The sequence below is a fragment of the Marmota flaviventris genome, chromosome 3, assembly GCF_047511675.1.
Source record: "Marmota flaviventris isolate mMarFla1 chromosome 3, mMarFla1.hap1, whole genome shotgun sequence".
NCBI classification, from domain to species: domain Eukaryota; kingdom Metazoa; phylum Chordata; class Mammalia; order Rodentia; family Sciuridae; genus Marmota; species Marmota flaviventris.
Window position 1 is genome coordinate 121,172,718 of NC_092500.1, and position 19,730 is coordinate 121,192,447.

The 19,730-nt window shown below is 49.6% G+C and overlaps 1 protein-coding gene across 5 annotated transcripts in view; it reads left to right on the forward strand.

Annotated features, from left to right (window-relative positions):
* The window catches only part of Tead4 (TEA domain transcription factor 4), a 73,760-nt gene that overhangs the window by 40,701 nt on the left and 13,329 nt on the right, over positions 1-19,730 (forward strand). For 3 of the 5 annotated variants that reach the window (XM_071610323.1, XM_071610320.1, XM_071610321.1), the window contains 7 exons: positions 4,249-4,313; positions 4,645-4,707; positions 8,786-8,914; positions 10,220-10,263; positions 10,736-10,791; positions 11,939-12,078; positions 12,766-12,939. In XM_071610323.1, coding sequence (XP_071466424.1) covers positions 4,249-4,313; positions 4,645-4,707; positions 8,786-8,914; positions 10,220-10,263; positions 10,736-10,791; positions 11,939-12,078; positions 12,766-12,939 — 671 coding nt within the window. Of the gene's footprint in view, positions 1-4,248; positions 4,314-4,644; positions 4,708-8,785; positions 8,915-10,219; positions 10,264-10,735; positions 10,792-11,938; positions 12,079-12,765; positions 12,940-14,152; positions 14,668-19,730 lie in introns of those variants that run through there. The other 2 variants (XM_071610324.1, XM_071610322.1) reach the window with 2 other exon arrangements.

Sequence of the window (19,730 nt, forward strand, 5' to 3'; positions counted from 1 at the left end):
ATGTTGCCTGGAATGAGGGTCTTGGCCAGTGGCAGGTAGGGCCTCCCAGGACTGCTTCTGTGTGCCGAGGAACAAGCCCCCTTGCCTTAGGGGTCAGGCGTGCCTGGTCTGTGAAAGACACGGCCAGGTAGGGCCATAAGCAAGTAGCCTTGCCAAGAGTCAGCTGGGCAGTCAGAGATGCATTGGTGGGTAGTCGGGATAGGACTTTCTGGTTTCAGTTTTCTTTTTCTTTCTTTCTTTTTTTTTCCCCTTAATTAACTGTATTTCTTTTTTCCACGTGTGTGTGTGTGTGTGTGTGTGTGTGTTGCTAGGGATTGAACCCAGGGCCTTGTGCATGTGAGGCAAGCTCTCTACCAACTGAACTATATCCCCAGCCCCTGGTTGCAGTTTACTTACATGGCACATAGGTATAGTTGCTACCTGCTGTAGGGAGGGGGCGGGTTTACCATGAAGAGCATGAGGCTTATGCTGCAGGAGTTCCTACTTGCATGAGCCCCTTCCATGTCCCTAAACTGAATTTTAGTTTTGTCAGATGTGTGTACCTGTGAAGCCATTACCGCCATCATGATAGTGAACTCAGCCATCGCTCCCAGATGTGTGTTTTTTTTTTTTTTTTTTTTTTTTGTGGTGCTGAGGACCCAACCCAGGGCCTCACATATGCTGGGCCAGTGCATCCCCAACTAAGAGTTTTTAATCAATTTGTAGTTCTCATTCTTTTTTTCAAAGAGAGTCTCCTAATTTTTAAATGCCTTGGGCCCTGAAAATTCTGGATTTGTTCATGCATAGAAAAACTCAAAGCCAGTTGTGGTGGTGCACACCTGTAATCCCAGCAATTTGGGAGGCTGAAACGGCACGATCACAAGTTTGAGGCCAGTCTCATGACTTAGCAAGATCCTAAGCAATTTAGGCCCTGTTGCAAAATAAAAAAGAGCTAGGGCGATGGCTCAGTGGTAGAGTGCCCCTGGGTTCAATTGCCCCACCACCAAAATGCGCTGCAGAGGAATGTGCAGACAATAGGAAGTGCTAGGGTGAAGTGGGAAGGTGATTGGGCACTCAGTGACATGATCAGGGAAGACCTCCTGAGACACGGCATCTGGTGGCATTTGAGCCACAAGGCCGTGACAGACCCTAGCAGAGACTTGAAGATGGTGAGCTGTATTGGTCTCCTTGACTGAATATTCCCCTGAAGGAGGAACAGGAAGTTCAAAGGCCTCACAAGTTCCCAGAACAGCAAGGAGGTCAGGGCGGTGGGACGGATGGCATTAGAGAGATGCCTGAGCTGCACAGAGCCGGGACAAATCCTGAAGGGGCTTTCAGGCAATCGCAAGGACTTTCACACTTTTACTTTTTTTTTTTTTAATCTTGCCCAGCTGGCCTCCAGCTTCAGGGCCCACACTCTTTCTGCTGCAGCCTCCCTAGTAGCTGGGACTGCAGGTGCACACTACTGCACCTGGTAGGTCTTGGCCACTTTTAATCAGAGGGAGATAGAAGCCAGGGAGCTGTTTGGGGGTGTGGTTAAAAAATTTTGGGGGGGGGGGTCTACCAGGGATTAAACCCAGGGGTGCTTAATCACAGAGTCCCATCCCCAGCTCTTTTTATATTTTATTTATTTTTTATATTTAATTTTTAGTTGTAGATGGACACAATATTTTATTTTATGTGGTGGTGACGATCGAACCCAGTGCCTCCATGTATGAGGCAAGCACTCTGCCACTGAACTACAACCCAGCCCTTATATTTTATTTTGAGACAGGGTCTTGCTAAGTTACTTCGGGCCTCACTGAGTTGCTGAGACTGATTTTAAACTTGTAGTCTTCCTGCCTCACTCCGTGAGCCACCAGGGTTACAGGCATGCGCCAGTCTGGCAGCTTTTGAATTTTAATTGAATCACTGCAGCTAATGTGTTGAGAACAGACTGGGAGTGTGGAATCCAGGTGGAGAGAGAGATTCATTGTCCAGGCCAGACAGACAGCATGATAGCTTGGACCATGGTAGCTATGGTGATGAGCAGCAGCCCAGTTCTGTTTGAAGGGAGAGCCATGGCAAACTCGTGTCATTTATTCACTCAGGCACTCAGTAGGTGCCAGTTGTTGGAGATGCAGACTTGAATGAGGGTGTGGGCTCTTCTCTGAGGCGCTGAGAGTGTAATTAGCAGAGATAACTGATAGCTGCTCACTGTGTGCAAGGTATGGGCCAGAGGAGTAGCACAAGAACTGTCCCCTAGATATTCTCCCAAGTACCCCCTACCATCCCCATCTTTCCAGCTCTCCCACCACCCATCTGAGGCTCTCTCACTCCTCAGCACCTCGTCCCGCAGTGCTGCAGTCAGCCTGTGGGTGTGCAGAAGCCCTCTCGTTGCCTCTGGACTGGTCTCTGATTTGCCTACTTATTTAGACAAAGAACGTGTTCATTTTACAGAGAAGGAGGCAAAGCCACAGAGTGTTCTCATTGGATCAGAATTAAGGTCTGTATCCTAAGTCTGTAAAAATTTGGTTGGTTGAATCTGGAGGAAAAAACCTTAAAGAAACTAGATTTAAAGAAGAGAAGTCTGGGTGAAGGTCCTCGGAGGGAGCTGACCTGTCAGGGTCTCAGTTCCTTCTTGGAGTTGTGGGCTCCAGCCAAGCTCCCACCTTCCAGGCTTGTGGTCCTTTTTCAGTAACCCAGTGGTAATGAATTAGACCTTATATTTCATAGCTGCAGCCTGAGTGCCTCTAGTTAAACATGGAGCAGAACTGTGGGACATTCATTGGACTGACAGAGTTTCCTGTGGAACCTTTCCCTGAAAAGCTTTGAGAAGAGACTTCTTGCTGGACTCATGGTTTTAGGTGCAGAGCAGCTCATGGGCAGTGTCTCCTTGAGTCTGAGCCTGAGCTTCTCCTCTCTCCTTTGGACACAGACAAGCCAGTTCTCCTAGCCAGCAAGTCTTTCTGGCAGACAGGACCTCTTGAGGGTGGCCTCTTAATTCAGGCTTGGCAGTGGGGAAAGGTCAGCGGGGGGGCCAGTTTGGTCTTGGCCCGGCTCTCTGGTTACAACCCAGGTGGCAGACAGCCCGCTCGGCTCACGTCCCCCTTTATCAGCAGCTTCCTCGTGGGCCACTCCAGCCTCAGCAGCACAGGGCAGGCTGGAGCTATGCCCTCTGGCCCCAGAGCTGGAGCTAGGAGGCAATGGACAGATCCCCCACCCCAGACCTCTCGCCCTCCTTCTCCCTCACCGTCTTCTTCTGTGTGGTCTAATCATACCCAGTGGTCATGATCCAAAGCAGAGAGGCCCCACCACCCAGCAGCCTGAACAGATCCTCATCCTCTAACACACCTCTGTCTCTAGCAAGCACTCAAACCATGTGTGAGCACATGCCCCCCATAACTAGATGGGGAACTCATTGGGGGGAACATCTTCATGAGCTCATTTAGGGTAATAGAAGACTTGGAGGGCTTCTGTAGTTGGCCAGGGTCCTGCAGATACAGCGTCACCTCCAGGCCACCAGGCCTTAGGAGCGTTCAGTGCTGCCTGTTGACTGGCCTAAGTCAGAACCAGGGCTGGAGGTGGGGTTGGCTGGATTTGTTTGTTTCCTTGTTTTGGGCAGTGAGCATGCTAGGCTAGCCCTCTACCACTGAGGTGCACCCCCAGCCCTCACCCTGCTCCTGTTGTGCTGGGGATGGAACCCAGGGCGTTATAGGGACCTGGGGAGTGCTCCACCACTGAGCTACGCCCCCTGGCTGGGATTTCTGGTCTTTGAGTGAAGGACCCAGGCCTGCTGTCTGGGGACACTCAGTCTCAGTAGTGTGCCTCCCAGGACCTTCCTTAGTCACAGACAGGACATCTTGGAAGGTTCTGCTCATTTTCAGAGGCTGTAGGAACTGTGGGAATCTCATATGGAAAGGGCCAAGGGTCAGGCACTATTCTGGAGCCCCGGACGGAGGTGGGGGCAGAGGTGGCTTGAGCCTGTTGTGGGGACCCAGATGAAGAGGTGGCCAGGATGGGGTGGGGAACAAGGCTGGGGGTTGGGAGGCTCTGCGAGGCTCCTTGGGCTGTGACCTCTTTGTTCTCAGGTCACCAGTCCACCCAGTGAGGCCTTAGTGTCCTCTGGCTGCTGGGAGATCCCTGTGGTCTCTCACCCCAAGTCCCACCCAAGGTGGAAAGGAAGGAAAAGGCTCCTCCAGGGAAGGGACCCTCTTGTCCCCCTGCTTTCTTGCCTCTCTGCCTTCTGTCCTCTCCTCCCCACCAAGAGATTGTTGTCACTCGCTGCAGGTCGGAATGAGCTGATTGCCCGCTACATCAAGCTCCGGACAGGGAAGACCCGCACCAGGAAGCAGGTGGGCCCGGGGAGGCAGGCATGGACTCCAGGGGCAGGGCAGTGGGGGGTGGTGTGACACACATGGTCCAGCTTCCCTGGGGGGGGAGTCTTCCTGTCATCCCCTGGGAAGAAACAGCAGCCTCCTCTTTGGGACATTAGAATAGATGTGAAAACACTGGCACTACACTTTTAAAGTGTTGGCAAACTGGGGATTCACAGGACTGAGCACCACCCCCACCCCTAGATCCTGTCATTCAGTCAGTCTATGCACAGATGTGGCTGAGGGCCAAGGGTCTGGGAGCACAGGCTGTATGAGAGGTAGGGACAGGAGCCTTCTCTTCCTGCCGCAGGTCTCCAGTCACATCCAGGTGCTGGCTCGTCGCAAAGCCCGCGAGATCCAGGCCAAGCTCAAGGTAAGGCAGACAGGAGCCTGTGGGAGGAGGGGGGTGCTTTGGTTTCAGGTGGGGCCAGCTTCCCAGAAACTGGGGCTCTTTCTCCAGCAGGAAAGTCTCCCCTGTGTGTTCAGGGGCTGGCTGCTTGTGTGCAGAGCCCGTGTGCTTCTTTGCTTTGGGGTCCTGTGACCACACTCTGCTGGACATAGGAGCCCTGTGGGGTTGCTGGTCTCTCCTGTCCCAGGAAGCTACAGGCCGCCTCCTGCTGTGCCCAACCCCTAGCTCAGAGGGGGCTCCCCTAGCTCAGCACAGTTGCATCAACCTATAGATCCCCTTTCTTGAAGAACTTCCCAAGCCACTGGCCCTCTTGGGACCCCCACAGGCCTCTCAGGGCCATCAGTCAGCCTGCGGGGGTGGCAGAGTTTGGTGTTATTATGGGAGGGGAGGGGCTGGCAGAATTCCTTCCTGCTCTCTGCTTTCTGGGACTAGCCGGTTCTTCCCCTCCCTGAATCAGCCCGCCTTGCAGGGCCTCTGTGACAGGTGGCTGCTCTGTGGAAGGCCAGCTGCTGACAGGGTTTCCCTCAGGGAGTCAGGCCTCCTGGATCGTGGAACCAAAGACCCTTTGAATACTCCGTGGGAGTGAGCTCCCTGTCATGGAGCTGTTAACAACCAAGCCTGCTTGGCCTCTTGAAAGGAAGCTCTAACATTTGGACCATTGAATTCAATTAATAGTTTACAAATTTTTTAAAAAACAACAAAAGTCCCTTTTATTATTTTCCCCAAACAAAATATCAACAGGCCAGAGACACCCTCCTCCCGTGCAGCCTCTTGTACCTGACCGAGAACCTCAACAGCACTGGACTAGATGACTTTGAACGTCCCATCTGGCCCCAGTAGCCCATGATCCTGACACTTGTGCCCCAGACTGAGTGGGTGGGAACCACAGATCTTTCTGCCTCCTAGGAAGCCACAGCCCACTGCCCGCCCAGTTCCATTCCTTGTGCCATCAACCCAGCTGTCCCCCACGCCCCACAGCTGTGACCCAACATCTTGTCCCTTTGTCCCTGGGACAGCTGGCCTGGCTGCAGCTGTGGATCCCTCCCTGGAACACCCCCAGCCCTGGAGCCCTGCTTGCTCCTCATGTCCCTTCTCTGGTGTGCCACTGACTCCCTGGGACCCCAGCAGGTGGCCGTGGAGGACAGACTTTGCAGTGTTATGTTTAGAGTACCCCAGGGAAGGTTTAAGTCCCCTGGGGCTATTGTCCCACCCACACTTAGGAAATTGCATACATCCTTGTCCACAGATTCTAACTTGGGGCTGACGATAGCCTTCGGTGGACTGCCAGACAGCCACCAAAGGGAACCACAAAATGCTTAAAATATGCAGTTTCATTTATATGTGCGTTTTGCTGAAGAGGTGGGCATGAAGATTTTGTCCTACTTCTAAAGGGGGTCCTGGGGCCCAAGTCATTAAGCTCTGGGGTGGACAGCGAGGCCAGGTAGAAATCCTCAGGCTGTGAGGTTTGGTGCTAGCCCTGTCTCTACCTTTGTGGCCACAGGTACATAGGAAAGTCACGCAACCTCCCTGAGTGCCATTCAGTTTCCTCATCTGTAAAATGGCAGGGCCAAGTGGCAAGGTGATAGTTGAGGTTCCCTCCAGCTGCAAAATTCAATGACCCTACCTCTGCTGCCTGGCCACTGATGTCACTCCCCATAATGTCCTTTCTACTTCTTCCTGACTCCTGCCTCTCCCACTGAGGACATGGTTTCCTGAGGCGCAGTCATTTGTTTAGAGTGGGGATCCGGGAAGGGACGCAGATTGCTGGCATAGAGCCACGAGCTCTCTGGCCTCGTGATGTAGTTGTTCTTCTCAGAGGTCTGTGTTTGTGTCTGGGGCGGGGGGCGTGTAGCCTGCCAGGTCATTCATATCTCCGGGAGGAAGAGGCCTGGGCTGGTTTTTCCTTAGGAGGAGGCACACCTCTACTTGTTACTGCCTCTGGGGTTATTTGAGACAGTCTCTGAGAGCCAGGCCCAAGTTTTGACCCTGGACATTGGGGAGGGGCTCAATGACAAACCTCTGTTTTCAAACATCATCTACTTCACTGCTTTGTCTGAGTGACAGATGACGTCAGCACTCAGAATGTTTCCCACGTCTTCCATTGTGTTGCTGAGTGCTTCCAGGCCCTGACATGTCTGCCACTGTCCTCTTGGTTAACAGAGCCCACTCTGTGCCAGTCTGGACTGTGATAGTTTTCTGTGGCTATAACAAAATACCTGAGACTGGGTAATTTATAAGGAATAAAGCTGGACATGTTTACATGTGCCTCTAATCCAAGCTTTGCAAGAGACTGAGGCAGGAGGATTACAAGTTCAAGGCTGGCCTGGCCAACTTAGTGAGACCCTATCTTGGAATTTAAAAGAAATTTTTCCCAAGGGCTGAGGATGTAGCTCAGTGACAGAACACTTGACTAGCATGTGTGAGTCCATGGGTTCAATACCCAGTAGCATGTGCACGTGCACACACACACACACACACACACACACAAGTTCATCATAGCTGGGGTGGAGCTCAGTGGCAAAGCGTGTGCTGTGCTTAGCAACATGCACAAGGTTCTGGGTTCCATGCCCAGCACAAAAGAAGGAGAGAAAGTCTTAACAATTTTTTTTTAATATCTTTATTTTTATTTGTTTATTTTTATGTGGTGCTGAGGCTCAAACCCAGTGTCTCATGCTTGCAAGGCAAGTGCTCTTCCTCTGGGCTACAACCCCAGCCCAAGTCTTATCAATTTTAAAGACTGGAGAGTGAGGGACGATTACCTGAGCTTATGTAACATTGTTATTGCCCCTCCCTCTCTCTCTTCCTCCCTTCCTTCCTTTCTTTCTTCCTTCTTTCCTTCCACTGAGGGTTGAACCCAGGGCCTCATGCATGCTAGGCAAGTGCTCTGACACTGAGCTACATCCCAGCCCTTTAAAATTTTATTTTGAAACAGGGTTTTGCTAAGTTGTCCAGGCTGGTCTGCAACTTGTGATTCTCCTGCCTCAGCTTCCCGAGTACCTGGGATTGCAGGTGCTCCTATACCCAGAATTATTTATTTATCGTGTACTTATTTGTTTTTGCACTGCTGGGGATTGAACCCAGGGTTTTTCATATGTTAGAGGGACCCTCTACTCCCTGAGCTACACTCCCAACTTGGTGATTATTGTTATTAGTGTGATATTAAAGGCTTTTCTAAGTGCTTATTTATTCAGGTCTGTGCAGGCTGAATGCGTTCTTTGGACCCTCCTAGTCCACAAAGACAGGCAGGGATATTTATTTACATTTTGACATATGAAAAGTAAGTGCCTATAGTGCAAAGGGGACACCGTAGGGCAGAATGTAGGACCATAAGAGATTGTCCTCTCCTCCACACAGTCCATGTGGACAAAGATGATCCCTCTTCAGGCAGCTAAGGACAAGGCCCTGCAGAGCATGGAATCCAACAGTTACTTAGGCATCATCCACCACCATCCAGGTGCTGAGGTTCAGAGTACAGTGGTGGACGAGGCAGAAAGAGACCTATACTCTTGGTTTCTTTTTTTTTTTTTTCCTTTTGCAGTGCCGTGGATGGAACCAAGGACCTTGCGTGTACTAGGCAAGGCCTCTACCATGAGCTACACCCCCAGCCCAAGACCCCTGTTTTTAAGGTGTTCTCATGGTTGGTAAGATGGAAATGCAGGGCTGGGGATATACCTCAGTGGTAGAGCACTTGCCTAGCATGTGCGAGGCCCTGGGTTTGATCCCAGCACTGCTAAAAAGGAGAGAAAGAAGGAAAGAAAGAAGAAAGTTACAGTCTGGCACGGTTTCCACAGTCTCTGAGCTCTGATGGAATTAGCAGGATAAGTGGTGTGCGGAGGCTGTGACAGATGAGGGAATCCATAGAGAACCCAGTGGCATGCACAGTCATAAAATGTGTTAGTGGCACTGCAGACTTAAGATATGGTTCCTAGGCTCTGGCCACTGGCAGTGGGACAGGTCCTGTCACCCCAAGGCCAGAACCCACCTTGCCTGGGCCTGACAGGTGCTCCCCTCACTGAGGCACTGCCTTCAATGTCTCCCCCAGGATCAGGCAGCTAAGGACAAGGCCCTGCAGAGCATGGCTGCCATGTCGTCCGCCCAGATCATCTCGGCCACAGCTTTCCACAATAAAATGGCCCTCGCCCGGGGCCCAGGCTACCCAGCAGTCTCAGGGGTAAGTGGGGCAGCCTAGAACCAGAGGCCAGACCAGCCCTGTCCTCCTCTCTCCTCTCTCCTCTCTGCTCTCTCCCCTCTCTCTGCACAAATACGAGCAGCAGCCAGTCCAGCAGCCACTCTCACTTGAGTCCTATCCGTCGAGGAGCTCCAGGGGGAAGGAGGAAGCAAGGGCACAGGAGCACCCTGAGTCATGGCTCAGTGGGTGGAGCTACCTTCTTGGTATCCTCAGCAGTGATATGGCAGACCTCGAACAAGGAGAAAGGTGTGACCATTTGAGGGACAGCCCAATTTACAGATGAGGAAGCTGAAGTCTGAGGCTTTAGCATAGCATCAGTGTGTCCCTAGTAGCTGGCCACTACTTGTCCCCACTCCTCCTGCTCAGGATCCCAGCACCACCCCCTTCTAGGTAGAGAGCTGTCCAGAAACAAACCCTTGCTTAGATTTTCAATTTCTCAGCCTAATGACCAGCCTTTCAGCCATGGTCAAGTTGGCCACTCTTAGAAAAATGTTCCAGAAACACTCCTCCTTCCCAAGTTGTGTCTTGGCTGTAGGGATCATATGGGTCTTAGATGCACCAACCACACTGCCCTAGGCCTGTGGACAAGGGGCAGGCCCCATAGTAGTCCATGGGCTTCTTGTGCATTGTATTTCGGAGTGTGTTCCAGACAGGAATGCTAGGCCAATAGCATGTTAAATAGATGTGACACAAGATAATTGAGTGGGCAAGTAAGTTTGGGACACTTGGAATTAAATCAGTTCCTTTTTGGTGCTAGGGATTGAACCCAGGGCCTCATGCATGCTAAGTACAGTCTGTACCACTGAGCTGCACCCCAGCCTCGGGGGCACTCAACTGCTGAGCCACACCCCCAGCCTATTTTATATTTTATTTAAAGACAGGGTCTCGCTGAGTTGTTTAGAGCCTCTCTAGATCCTCCTGCCTCAGTCTTTCGAGCTGCTGGGATTACAGGCATGTGCCACTGTGCCTGGCCTCGATTTCTTGATTCTAGGATTTTTCAGAGTCTAAAGTGCTCATGTGCACTGTGAATCTTTATAGGGAATTCAGTGTGCAGTGTTAGCAAACCTAGGTGTTTTATTTTTTTCCCGTGGAGCATCTTATTGACAGTCTTTCCAGAGACTAATGTACCTGAAAACATACTTTGTGGATGCGGCTATAGTCTGTTGGCATCAACTTGCTAGACAAGGGCATTGGCTTTCCTTCCTCCCATTTGGGTCCAGTTTTGTCTCTCCCACACCTTGGGCCCCTGTGTGCATATAATTGACCCTGCCCCTTTTGCCTCCTCAGTTTTGGCAAGGAGCTTTGCCAGGCCAAGCTGGAACATCCCATGAGTGAGTATGGCCTCGTTCTGCTACTACTTGCTCCCTGAACCAGTCTGAACACGTGACTCATGAGACTGAGCCTGGCTCCCCTGGAAGGAGTGGGGCTGCAGGCTGGGGTCAGACTTTCAGAATAGCCTTGAGCCTAGGGATTGGGTCTCCTGCTCCTGGGCATCAACATGACTCTGTTTTCATGCTGACCCCCTGGGGTACCACTTGCTGAAACTCATGTCTGTCCAGGGTGTGGGTGGGGCTAGGGCTTTGGATCCAAAAGGAAATAGCCTAAGAATCATCTCTCTGGTGGGCCAGGGAGGAGAGAACAGGATGGGTTGCCCCAACATGCATGCCAAGGGAGTTAACTGGAGGGAATGGGAGGCCAAAGCTACCACGATTCACTGATGGCCAGTCACCATGGCCTGCCACCCAGAGGGCATTGGCCCCTGCTTGAGGTCGCTGATGGCCTCCTTTCTCCTCTCTCCCATAGTGTGAAACCCTTCTCTCAACAAACCTATACTGTCCAGCCTCCACTGCCTCTGCCAGGTAAGTTGGCAGTGCATTCCCTGAGGCTCCTGCCCTGATCCCAGGCTCCCAGTAACTGGTCGCCTGTGTGTCACTCTCATGTGCCACTCTGTCATGTGCCCTGACCATATATCCCAGTCTTGTGCCTACACCCTATTCATTGACCCTAGTGTATACTCCTCACCCCTGTGCCAAGCCGTTGTCCTCCTTGGGGGGCCTGTACTGCTGTCCTCCTCCCCAGCTGTGCTCAGGGCTACCTGGCTGCACAAAGCTCCAAGGCAGTGCCTCTGCTCCAGGGAGCTGCATCACCTGGCTGCCCTTATAGCTTAGTGGTGGAGCGTTTGCCCAGAAACTCAAAAAAAAAAAAAAAAAAAAAAAAATCCAACCTGAGTATTTCACTCCCTGCCTCAGATCTCCAATGGCTTTCCTGGACTCTCGGGTAAAATCCATCCTGTTGACCAGGCACCCTAGAGGCCATCTCTGCAGCCTCAGTTTACTGCCCCTGGCCCACTCCCTCCTCCCTCCATTTTTGCCATGTGTTGAGTTTCAACCTCAGTGAGCCAATTTGCAGCCCCACACGCTTGCCTTTGCTGTTCTATCTGGAATGCCCTTTCTACCTGAACTTCCTACTTGCTTCTCTCAAACAGCACCTTTGAATGTTGAAGAGTTTTTCCAAGGGGGCTAGGAGCTCCTCTTGGTGCTGAGGGCATACCTTGTCAATTTTGTCCCATTCATTCATTCATTCCTTAGCAACCTTGTATCCCATGCCTGTTCTGAGCCAGGTTCTTTTCTCAGTGCTGGAACCAGGCAAAAAACTTCTGCTTTCAGGGGCTCATGTCATTTTGTAAGAATCGTTTTCTCTGGTTATCTTCCTTCCTGGGCCAGAAGCTGCAGGAGACCAAGAGTCCAACAGTGTCTGCTCTAGAGGTCCTGCAGTCCAGCAGGCCCCCAGCCCCCGTCAGAATTCAGTCTCCCTTGAGTTCAGTTCTGTGCAGAGGCCTGACCCACTGAGCTGTACCAGGCTAGCCCTTCCAAGACGTCCGAGCCTGTGCCTGGCACTGCCCTTTCCAACAGGCACGGGCCTCACTTGTGGGGCCCAGAGCCCTTGCAGGGGGTGTAGCAGGGAGGGCAGGTGGACCGGTTCCTGAGCCTCTCCCACCCTCTGCAGGGTTTGAGTCTCCTGCAGGACCCACCCCATCGCCCTCAGCACCCCCAGCACCCCCGTGGCAGGGCCGCAGTGTGGCCAGCTCCAAGCTCTGGATGTTGGAGTTCTCCGCCTTCCTGGAGCAGCAGCAGGACCCAGACACGGTAGGCCCTCTGCCCCAGCGCCCTTCAGCTCTCCTTGCTTCTGCCTGCTGCCCTTCTGCACTTGGCCACGTTGGGCATAATCTTGGTTTCCTCTTCCTTTCTAGCCTTTCCTTTCTTTGGCCCTTCCCTCCTCTTCTCCCTTTCTTCCTCACTCTGCCTTGGTCCTCCCTCTTTCCCTGCATGCTGGAGTGCCTCTCTTTCCCTGCATGCTGGAGTGCCTCCATCCCAAGCCCTCCCCTGCTTCCTGCCCCCGCCCTGTCCTGTGTTCTTCCTCCCTCCTTCTAGCCCTGCCCCACACCCTTCCCTCCACTCCCTGCCTCGGAGGGGCTGTCAGGAAGCTGGGAAGCCTCCTGTGTCTGATCCATATCCTTTGAGGCACCAGCAAGGAGTGGCAGCCCACCCTTGGATTGCCCCTTCAGTGTCCCACGTCTTGGGTGACCAGCATCCCCTGCAAGGGCCAGAGTAGTACTGGAGGAGGCTGCTGACAGGATGCCGCTGTGACATTCTGAGTTGATTTTTGGCAGAGGAACCATGAATCACATACACTCATTCTGTTTCTGTATTCCCTATGGGAGAAGTGAAGTGACTCGCTCCAGGTCACATAGCCGGTGAGCACCAGCTCTGGTCCACTTCACCTGTGTGCCCGCCTCTCCTGGCACCCCTCTCAGACCACTCTTCCCGCCACAGTACAACAAGCATCTGTTCGTGCACATCGGCCAGTCCAGCCCAAGCTACAGCGACCCCTACCTCGAAGCCGTGGACATCCGCCAGATCTACGACAAGTTCCCAGAGAAGAAGGGCGGGCTCAAGGAGCTCTTTGAACGGGGACCCTCCAATGCCTTTTTTCTTGTGAAGTTCTGGGTAAGCCCTTGGGTAAACCTTTCCTTCCATCCCCAGTGCATCCGCGACGGTGAAATCAGGGAAAGAGTGGGCACAGGTGTCCTTGTCATTGTGGGGGCTGCATGAGAGAGAAGTGGAGAAGCAAGCGCAGAAAGGCCCCCTCTGGAGGGAAATAAGTCCCGGAACCTGTGTGTGATGCCAGAGAGCCGGGAGGATAGGAAGGGGCCCCTCCCTCTTTTTTTTTGTGCACACATGCTTATAGCACTTTTATTCAAAATTTTCTATTTTTTTTTATTATTAGTTGTTCAAAACATTACAAAGCTCTTGACATATCATATTTCATACATTTGATTCAAATTTCTTTCTTGTTTCTTTTTTCCCTGTGGTTCTGGGAACTGAACCCAGAGCTTTAACTCATGCTAGGCAAATGCTCCACCACTGGGCCGCACCCCAGCCCAAGAGTCCCTTTTCCAGGCCTGGGCAGGAAGTGGGGCTTTAGGGAGATCATAGTGCTAGAAAAAGACATATAGGGGACCCTAAGGGGTGGGAGCAGAGTCAATGTTCAGGTCTTCACATGGCAATTCCCAGATTGATTTTGGGGCTGGAGATGGGCAGCCAGTCCCAATGTGTGTCTCCAGGGTGAGTTGGGCTGAACAGAGCTGGGAAAGGGGAGAGTAGGACTAGAATATAGCTCATCCTGCAGAGCTGCTCCAGCCAGGCCACCCCAGAAGAAGTACAGTCCACACCATGGACTTGCCCTCTGTTGTTCTCCCCACTCCACCTGTGGACAGGTACTGCCCATCCATAGACACTTTCCTGGGGCCAGGAGGTGCAGACCCACTCTGGGAGCTTGCCTTCTAGGAGCCCAGTACACATAGGAAAGGGACGCAGGGAAAATCCGAGCAGTGCTGACCAAGCCAGGCCTGAGGACGGGCAGGAAGTCCTCGGCACTCTGAGCCTTTGAATATCCTAAGTGCTTGGACACCCGGCCTGGGTGGCCCCGCCCACATTCCCCTTCCTGCCCCTTCAGTTCTGTTAATGCCCAGAGGACTGTGCCAGGCTCCTTTTAATACCTCTTCTCTGTAGTTCTCACCCCTATTTGCTCTGCTTTGATAATCTGAAAGCCTTATTGTCCTAGAAAAGGAAGTATTCACACCAAAGTGTGTGTGTGTGTGTGTGTGTGTGTGTGTGTATATATATATATATATATATATATATCATTATATCATTCCAGGTGGCTCTCAGGCCCCTGCTGGGAAGGCCAGCTGTCATTCACAACTAAGCCCACAAGGCTGGCTCTCTCCAGAAGAGCCAAGCACTGGAATGGCCTCCGGGGCCCACGTTTTCACACTCTGCTCACAGGAATAGCTGGTTCTGCAAACAGGATGGAAGTTGGACCTGGCCCTAGGGGGTGAGCAGGATACAACAGGCAGAGATGGGGACCCCAGTATAGCCTGGAAGCATGTGAGCCCCAAACATGGAAGGAAGTGGGAAGGTGTTGGGGGAAGCTATGTGAGAAGGAATAACAAAACTGGGAAGGTGACTTGGATCCTGGATGGTCTTGATTTTATTAAAGTCTGCATTTAATCTATGCTGTGATGAAAAATAAGTCATCTTTTCTTTTACTTGATTTTTTTTCTTTTTTCAACGCTGGGGAATGAACCCAGGGTCTTTCGCATGCCAAGCACACGCTCTGCCTCTGAGCTGCCTCCGCAGCCCATTGATCTTTTTAAAAATTATTGTATGTTTATTTATTTTTTGCATTCCTAGGGTGCAAACCCAGGGGTGCTTTTCCACTGAGTTACACCCCCAGTTCTTTTTATTTAGAGATAAGAGCTTTGCTAAGTTGGGGAGGCTGACCTTGAATTTGTGCTCCTCCTATCTCTGCCTCCCTATTCTCTGGGATTAGGAGCATATGTCACCACACCGAACTTGATCCTTTTTAAAAAATCAATGTAGGCTGAGCACAGTGGCTCACACCTATAATCCCAGTGGCTCAGGAGGCTGAGGCAGGAGGAGACGAGTTCAAAAGCCAGCCTCAGCAAAAAGCGAGGCGTTAAGCAACTCGGTGAGACCCTGTCTCTAAATAAAATACAAAATAGGACGGGGGATGTGGCTCAGTGGTTGAGTGCCCCTGAGTTCAATCCCTGGTACCCCCCCCATTACCACCAAAAAAAAAAAATAAATAAATTAATGTATTTTCATAGTTAGATTATCTACTCCAAGAGGCTTTTATAATGAAAATATCAGATTTTTGTCTGTTCCACCCTACACCCATGTCCAAGTATCAGAGACAATGTCTATAAATGTTAACTGTTTATTTGAGTTTTATCACCTGAATTTTAAATAATATGCTTATATTGCTACACCTTGATGTTGAGACTAAGACATTACATATTTCATTATGGTAAAAAATATCAGCTATGAGCAGGGCACGGTGGCACACACCTGTAATCCTAGCAGCTTGGGAGGCTGAGGCAGAGGATTGTGAGTTCAAAGCCAGCCTCAGCAACTTAGTGAGGCACTTAACAACTCAGTGAGCCCCTGTCTCTAATAAAATATTTTTAAAAGGCCTGGGGATGTGGCTCAGTGGTTAAGCACCTCTGGGTTCAATCTCGAGTACCAAAAAAAAAAAAAAATGTTAAAAAATATCAGTTATGATATCATGTTTACCCTTATTATCCCAATGTAATCATATGGAATAAGTTATGTACTTTAGTAAAAGAAGTAAAACATTTTTCATTTTTTTGACAATGTAGATTGATCACCAATTAACCAAAAAAAAATTATGTTCATTTCTTGTACAATTTTTGGATTTTTTTTCCTTGTAAATAAATGGCTTTTACCCTTACTTATTTTAAAATAAGCTTATTTTTAAAGATTTTACAAATTGGGGTTGGGGATGTGGCTCAAGCAGTAGCGCGCTCGCCTGGCATGCTTGCGGCCCGGGTTCGATCCTCAGCACCACATACAAACAAAGATGTTGTGTTGGCCAAAAACTACAAAATAAATATTAAAAAATTCTCTCTCTCTCTCTCTCTTAAAAAAAAAGATTTTACAAATTGCTTTATTAGAACCACCATATAAAAATAGAAAAAAAAATGTTTTTTTCCCAACTGCTAAAATCTATTAATTTATTTGTTTCTCCTTTCTCCCGGAAATCTTCTTACCACAAAAAAAAAAAAAGAAAAGAAAAGAAATTTATGTATTTTCATAGTTAAATTATCTACTCCAGATTTCTCCTGGAAATCTTCTTACCACCAAAATGCTTCTATTTTCCTACTCTCATTTAAACTGATTACTCTATAATTGTCATCTGGAGACTCTCCTATATTGAACCTACAGTTTCTTATATCTGATAGTTCTCTCTTCATTAGTGTACCCAACTCATTTTGCTGGAGCATATCCTGTAGTACCTTCTTAGAACAGATGTGTAGCAACTTAGTGAGATCCTGTCTCAAAATAGAAAATAAATAAAAAGGGCTGGGGATGTAACTCAGTGGTAAAGCACCCCTGGGTTCTATCCTGGTACCAAAAAAGAAAAAAGAGAAGATGCATGGCAGATCAATGACCTTGCCTGTTTGAAATGTCATTTTCCTGTATCCTTATACTTGATTGCTTGATATTTGACTGGGTAAAGAATCTAGATCATAAACAACTTTTTAAGTCTGGTCTTGAACTTGAAATCCTCCTGCCTCAGCCTTTGTGTAGTAGCTAGGATTATAGATGTGCACACTCTGTACTTTTTTTTTTTTTTTTTTTGGCAATGCTGGTGATGGAACTCAGGGCTTTGTACATACTAGTCAAGTTCTCTACCACTGAACTTCACTCCAGACCCTATTTACCTTTGTGTGTGTGTGTGTGTGTGTGTGTGTGTGTGTGTGGTGCTGAGGATTGAACCCAGGGTCTTGTGCATGTGAGGCAGACACTCTACCAATTGAGCTGCATCCCCAGCCCTACCTATTTAAATTTTTAAGGAACTATCAGACTATTTTTCAAAGCGCCAGCACTATTTTACATTCTCACCTGCAGTGTCTGAGGCTTCCAGCTTCTGCACATCCTCACCAACACTTGATATTCTCATTCTCTGTGATGGTAGCTATCCTAGTGGATGTGGCACGGTAGTTCTTGTGGCTTTGATTTGCATTACCCTGATAACAAAGGATGAACATCTTTTCTTCCCCTAATTAACCATTTTGCTTATTGATCAATTGTCTATCTTTTTTCCTCCCTTTTATGGTGTTGTGGGTTGAACACAGGGCCTTGTGCATGTTAACCATGCGCTCTGTCACTGAACTATACCCCCAGTCCCCTACATTGCCTTGGCTGGTCTTGAGCCCCTGGGCTCAAGTGGTTTTCGCACCTCAGCCTTCTTATTGGCTGGGACTCCATGTGCATGACACTGTGCCCAGCTCATTTGTATATCTTTTTTTGGAGAAATGTCTATTTAGATCCTTTGCCTATTCTTAAATTGGGCTATGTATATTTTTATCATTGAGGTAGCAGTTCTTTATATATTTTAGATAGAAGTCCTTTATTGGATATATGATTTGCAAATATTTTCTCCTAATCTGCCATTTTTTTCCACATTCTTGATAGCATAAGAGTTTTTAATTTTGATGAAATCCAATGTACCTATTTTTTTTTTTTTCCTGGTTGTCTGTATTTAGCAGTGACTGGGAGCTGTGTGTGCGAGGTGCACTGTCACCTGGTAGGCTTCACTTTAAGATGATTGGGGACAGGGAGCCAGCTGTTTTATTAGAGAATTGAATAAATGTTACTGTTTGCTAGACCATTTTTTCCCCCTGAGGCGATTCAGTTTCTTCAGAGAGACTCCTAGGAAGTCCTGGGAGGTATATTCTTGGCCAGAGGGCTGGGATGGAGGAGGGGATGGGGGGCTGGCCATTTCTGGTGCTGGTTCTCACTTAACCACCCCCATCCTCATCCCTGTCTCTTTTTGTACTTTTTTGTTGTGCCCAGTGTCCCTGAGACCCAAGGCCCCCCTTCTATGATTTCAGATATAATTATCCTTTGGTCCTCTACCTGTGTGTGGAGGCCTAAGCATCCTATGTATGGATGTTAGTCCCTGTGTCACAGCTTGTGCCTCCCTGGGCCCCCACTCTAATGGTCCCTCCAGTCCTGAGCCACCAGCTTAGCTCATTTCTTATCTGAAATCTTCTGCTTCCTTTGTCCTGCATAATCCATTCAGGTCCTGCCGAGTGCCGTGGTGCACGCCTATAATACCAGTGGCTTAGGAGGATGGCAGGTTTGAAGCCAGCCTTAGCAGTTTAGTGAGGCCCTAAGCAACTTGGTGAGACCCTGCCTCAAAAAATATAAAAAGATTTTTAAAAGGTTCAGAGGTTAAGTGCCCTTGGGTTCAATCCCTAGTAAAAATAATGATAATAATAAAATCTATTCAAGTCCTAATTAAGCCTTCAGTTTACTGAAATGCTTGAACTCTTGTCAGTCTGGTCTCCTCTCCATTTTCTTCCTATTTGTGGTACAGCACCTTAATAAAAGTTCTTTGAGTCAGGCACAGTGGCACACACCTGTAACCCCAGTGGATCAGGAGGCTGAGGTAGGAGGATCGTGAGTTTAATGCCAGCCTCAGCAACAGTGAGGTGCCAATAAGTAACTTGGTGAGACCCTGTCTCTAAATAAAATACAGAATAAGGCTAGGATGTGGCTCAGTGTTTGAGCCTGAGTTCAATCCCTGGTAACCCCCTCACCTCCCAAATAAAACTTCCTTGATATTATCATTCTAGTTGGGTCTGTAGAAGGGAAGAAAAAAAAAAAAAAAACTTGTATGGCCGGGTTCTCATGAAAATGGGTTTAACCCGAGTATCCCATCCAGTGCTTTGGCAGACATTGTTTGGAATGCTGGGTTGAGAAGCAAAAGTACCAGATTGATTGGTAATGCCTGCCTTGGGTGTAGCAAGGAAAAATAGTGGCATTTATTGGACATATTTGTCATCTCTCCTCTTTAGGTAATGAGGGGTTGGGGGTGTTTAAATGGATCGTGATGAGGCCAGAATTGTGCTCAGCTGGGAAAATCACCCATCAGTCTAGAAGGAGGAGACCGAGGAGTCTCCTGTGATCCAGACCAGACAAGAGATGTTGGCCTCTGTAGGGCCTCAGCCAGAAAGGTTGACCTTGGGGTGCATCGAGTGAGTCGATGTCGGCCTGCTTATTTTCAGGAAGGGCTTAAACCACTTCACTTCCACTTTTCTTCTCCCCACTCTCCCTTCCAACCCTAGGTATGGGAATTAGAATCAAGAGGCTTTGTCCTCGACACCAATTAGCACTGTCACTGTGCAGCTGGCAGAGGCTTCTCGCGGTTCTTGGTATGTGTGTGGAGGCCCCTGGTGCTCTCCTGGAGACACCCATGCCCAGCCTGCCGAGGTCTGGCTTCAACTGGGAAGAAGGGGCTGGGTGTGGTCATCTGTGGGTCTTTCCTGGCACTAATGCAGCTGACGTGAGGGTGCAGTTGGGGTCTGAAGGGAGGTCCCGTTTGGGGGTAACACTACCCTACAGGAGGTTTAGTTGTTGGTAATATTTTTCTTCTCCTTGTCTTCCTCTCCTTCCTCCCCCTCCTTCTCTTTTTTCCTTCTCTTCTTTATCTTCCTCTTTTTCTTCTCTTCTTCTCCTTCCTCCTTCCCTCCTCTTCCCCCGTCCCCCCCTCCCGTTCCATGAAGGGGATGGGAATCCAGGCAAGTGCTCTACCACAGAGCCGTGCTGTATTCTGTATTCTCCTGCCACCTCCCACATGGGGATTGTTTTAGACCCCATTTCACAACTGGGAAACCAAGGCA